Source organism: Sitophilus oryzae, unplaced genomic scaffold, assembly GCF_002938485.1.
Source record: "Sitophilus oryzae breed Bouriz unplaced genomic scaffold, Soryzae_2.0 scaffold_1899_pilon_pilon, whole genome shotgun sequence".
In the NCBI taxonomy this organism is placed as follows: Eukaryota; Metazoa; Arthropoda; class Insecta; order Coleoptera; family Curculionidae; genus Sitophilus; species Sitophilus oryzae.
The window spans coordinates 824,508-829,165 of NW_022146611.1; the positions used below are offsets into that span (position 1 = coordinate 824,508).

General features: G+C 36.0%; 1 protein-coding gene across 1 annotated transcript; it reads right to left on the reverse strand.

The window, feature by feature from the left end:
* Positions 1-465: 465 nt before the first annotated feature.
* On the reverse strand, positions 466-1,428 carry LOC115883423. Its single transcript, XM_030901782.1, has 3 exons — positions 1,397-1,428; positions 913-1,298; positions 466-858 (listed from the first exon to the last, which is right to left on the reverse strand). The coding sequence occupies exons 1-3, from the start codon at positions 1,423-1,425 to the stop codon at positions 509-511; spliced, it is 765 nt and encodes a 254-aa protein (XP_030757642.1). The 5' UTR covers positions 1,426-1,428; the 3' UTR covers positions 466-508.
* Positions 1,429-4,658: the final 3,230 nt, after the last annotated feature.

The window sequence follows — 4,658 nt, forward strand, 5'->3', positions numbered from 1 at the left end:
TCTGCATACTTTCCTGGTGGTGGGCAGACGCCGCACAGTGGTTCCAAATGGTGAAAAAGTGCCGCATGTGATTTTATTGACGTAATTTTTTGGTTAAGGGATACATTTTGTAATTGATTTTGTGGAGCACAAAGTTAAGGTTTCAAGGTATTAAAAAACGTCAATATTGTGAAGTCCTTAACATCCGCAAGACCAGGACGACTGTTCTACATCCACGCGTCAGCTGCACTCGTCTATTTATAACTGCCCTCTTTAGGCCACAGCCGCCGGCATTTATACCTACAGCTAAAGATTTCTAGAATAGTCCATAGATCGTTAGGTGCATAGAGAAGGTTTCGAATGTTCTCGTATGTACTACTCCATTCCAGTGGGACTCGATTCTTCTCGAATCTTCGAATGAATCATTACGGTGTCTATTCTTTAATGCGATGTTAAGGTCATCCGAGGGCGGGTCATATAGTTAGGTTAGGTCGAGTCCACACCGGTCCGCAACAATATGAATTGCTAGTTAAAAAACGCCATCTTCAAACTCATTAGTAATTTCGTCATCTTCATCATTACTTGTAAAATTGTCCTCGTCAGAACTCATATCGTACCCCACACCCATCATGGCATTGTTAACAGAAGTTTCCTCATTGAGAAAATCTAGAGGTAGGTGTACATTTTCATCCTTTTTTCTTGTCTTTGATGACAACTGAAATTTCTTGAATAAGAAAAAAAATAGAGGATCAGATGTTAACATAAATCTGTTAAAAATATCTTCTAAAGTGTCTTTCCGAGAAATCTTTCTTGAGAAGTCTGTACGATATCTTTTAAAATCTTTGTTGCGGGCTTCTTGTGGTTCTTCACTCAATGCTCCTTAATTAAAAAAATAATTATTGTTTGGTATTAAAGTTTTATAAGAAATATTACCTACTGGAATGAAAGGAAATTGTTTCATGTACTCATGTCCATGGTAAAGAATTTTATGAACTGTTGGTGAAAACGTGAATTGAGGGTAGGTTTTGTGAAAAAGTTCAGCAGTTTTACGTGCATAATTTTCATAAGACTCAGGTGAAATAATTCTGTTGCATGATATCGCAGCTAGGACATTCGAGAACCTTTCAATAATAGGTAACTCTATCCCTATAATTTCAGATGTAACTTTCGAGTTCTGAAAAAATCTCCTAGCTGTATTTCCGTCATGGGAAATACCAAACCCTGGTTTTGGTTTACCTATGTTTAAACCAGTTTTCTCTTTAAACTGCTTTTGTATTATTTTCTTTTTAGTTTCTTGTTCTTCCTTCGTAGAGGCCAGTCTAAAAATAAATTAAATATAGATGGATAATGCTTGCTGACATGACAGCAACTTCTCATCTAACTAACAATGTTTAATTCTCTCATCTAATATACATACTTGTATGAACATCTCAGTAAAAATTCCATGGAGTTAATTTTTTGCATGCAAAGGGGATATTCCAAATTTCAAAACATCTGCATTGGTTTGGCTCGGCAAATTATTCAAAGTTTTGGTCCAGCTAGACAAACAGGGCATCTCTAAAAAGTACAATAGGTTTAAACATTATGCAGAACGTTTAAAATATTATATTTAACGAAAACTCATTTACCGAAGTTGCAGCATTTTTGCACACCGCATTTATTATTTTTCCATCTACCATTGTACAGTAGAATCTATGTCTTACAATGACTTCTACGCTATTATTAATTTTATTTTACTGTCCTGTATTTCCACAATTTCCTTCATCACTCTAGAATACTCTGTTAGAATTGTATTACAGTCTTCCTTGCAGAAAGCCATTCTCATTGGTCGACATAAGCTAAAATTTGAAAATGTAATTTATCAAAATTTAGATTAGGCTCCTCCAAATTTAGTCTAAGTCTAATAACTCGACGAAATTTAGATAAAATTTGATATGTAGTAACATATTGATGTAGTTGGTAGGAAAAAAGGCTCATAAATTTCAGGTTTCCAATCTTCATACCCTTTTTCTTCAGTATTTTTAATCATACCTTGAAGAATTTGGATTTTCATTTCTCCAAATAACATCTTTCTGAGAATCATCTCTATATGTTAATGAAATAGGCACCAAGTTAGTACAAAATACAGTAGAATCGGAATTTTTTGGATCCATAAATCGTTGCTTAAATTCCGAATGACCACTGCTTCCATCCATACCCCATTTATGTGTGGCAATAATATCACATGTACTATTCAGATCAGCAATATTAATTAAAATTCGTTCTACTGTGGTATCAACTAAATTCTGAAGAGTCACTTTGGCTTCAGTTTCAGTAAAATCATCAGGATTTAAAACAGGATAGCTCAACTTTTTATATTTAAGTATCTCCTGGTATGAAGGGTACAGATCCGTACCTGATGAAAAACATAATGAAAAAAAAATATTTATACAAATTGCGAATTAATGAAATTACCTTTCCAAAGTGTAGCTGACCGCATGTTTTGGTACTGTGCCTTTGTTTGCTTGCTGTTGATTATAAATAAAGCGATGGCTTCATTAGGCGTAAATTTTTTGGGAATATTTTGTTTCAAAGCAGCCAACACTTCATCCGGAGAAGAAATAGCGGCTGAAACTGCTTTAGCAACATCATGTTTATGTTCTTTTTTAAGAACAGAAACGGTTGCGTAAGCAAGGATGTCTGAAGTATAATTATCTCTGACGTCTATAATGAAGTATATAATATATGGTAAATACAGTGCACAAAATTGAAATAAAAAAATCACCTTTCGTAGTTCTGTCTTTTTGAGATTTGGATAAATCGGAAAAACATTTTCTTTTTGATGGACCGGGTTCCGATTCCCCAGTGCATTGCGAATTTTCGTCTATAGCTACGTCACTGAATACATTTTTTTCTAACCAATCAGCATTTCTCAAACTAAATTTTTGCCAAGAATAAGATGAATCTCTCCATCTTTTGGTCCATTTTTGAATGAATGATTTGAGTATTTTCTTAGCGGATTCTTGTTCCGTATTGTAAATATCACAATAATTGGTTAGATATAGGGTAATTTCTTCCAAAATTTCAGCTTCCGATTTTCCATTGAATCCATTCTTAAGAAAACGTTTACATAAATTCATACGACTGATGTTACCTAAAATGTCAGGTGTTTTTCAATTGATGAATAGACGCCAGAAGAAATCACCAAATGGTTTTTTTTTTCTATCTGGCATCAAAAAATTTAGTTTAGTGTAAATTGGGAGTCGCCAGTTCGTATTTTTTTAAAAACGAAAACAATATTAGGTAAAAATTCTATTTCGGCGGGTCATGGCGGGTCTAGATATTGAACTAAAAAGTAGGAGGGGTTCTACAAAGACTTTAAAAATAAAAACTAGCGTGGTGTTCGGTGGTGCTTTTAAGATATTTGAACTCGAAAGACAAATACGGATTATTAAAAAAATACTTACCTGGATGGCCTTCCTCCATGGTTGTATTACTTTTCACACGTATTATTGTTGATTTAATAAAACACCAAAATTTATCTTAATGCTGACCTCCGTTCGATTTACAAAGTGTACAAATGATAAAAATCTTAAAAATGCTCGCCATCAAAAAATAATCAACAAAAAACATAGACGAGATAGTGATAAATGGTTTATCGGGTGCGTATTTGAAATATGTTATTAAAAGAGAGATTTATCAGATATGAATTTTAACCGATATGCGTCACTTTTTGCCATATCGGAACCACTGTGCGCCGCCTCCGGAAGTAGAGGAGCTCGCGCGATTCTGCAGCCAACGGCGACTACCTCTGCTATTGGGATACGCACTCCAATACGCACAATGAGGTAGGGGGAAACACTAATACTAACAGTAGAGGTGAGTTTTTACTAGAATTCCTCTTAGCATACAATCTTGAAGTTCTCAATATAGGGAACACCCCCACGTTTGTGACAAAAACGCGGGCGGAAGTATTAGATTTAACAATCGGGAGTTCTAGTGTAACTAGTTACGTGGAAGATTGGAGGGTCTCAACGGAACCTTCCCTATCAGATTACAGAATCATGGAGTTCAAATTAGGAGGAATCATACTCCAAACTGAAATTCGAAGGAATCCAAGAAAAACCGATTGGAAACTATACCACACCAATCTCGTAGACAACCTGGACCAAATAGATGCAGGTAGGGCTAGGAACCACCTGTATCTAGAATGGTACGCAAAGGAAGTCAGTGGTGCAATATTGGATGCATATGAATCTAGTTGCCCCACAATTAAGGGCATACAAAAAAGTAACAACAAGCCCTGGTGGAACAAAAAGCTGGTCAATCTTAGATCGGAGGTCCGACGACTCTTCAACAGAGCCAAACCCAGCGGCGAATGGCAGCTCTACGCCGAGAAATTAACTGAGTATAATAAGGAGATTAGAAGGGCAAAGCGGTCTTACTTCAGATGCTTTTGCGAAAACATCACTTAAACTACTTATGCAGCTAGGCTACACAAATCTATGGCCAAGAGTGTGCCGATCCCCAACATGGCACTTAAGAAACCTGACGGAAGCTACACGGAAGGAGATGAAGAGACCTCCTATTTCATACACAATCCTCGCAGGGAAGACTGGGAGACGGCCAAGCTAGTAATAACAGAACAAAAACTGAAATGGGCTATTGACACCTTTCAGCCTTATAAAACAGCAGGAATA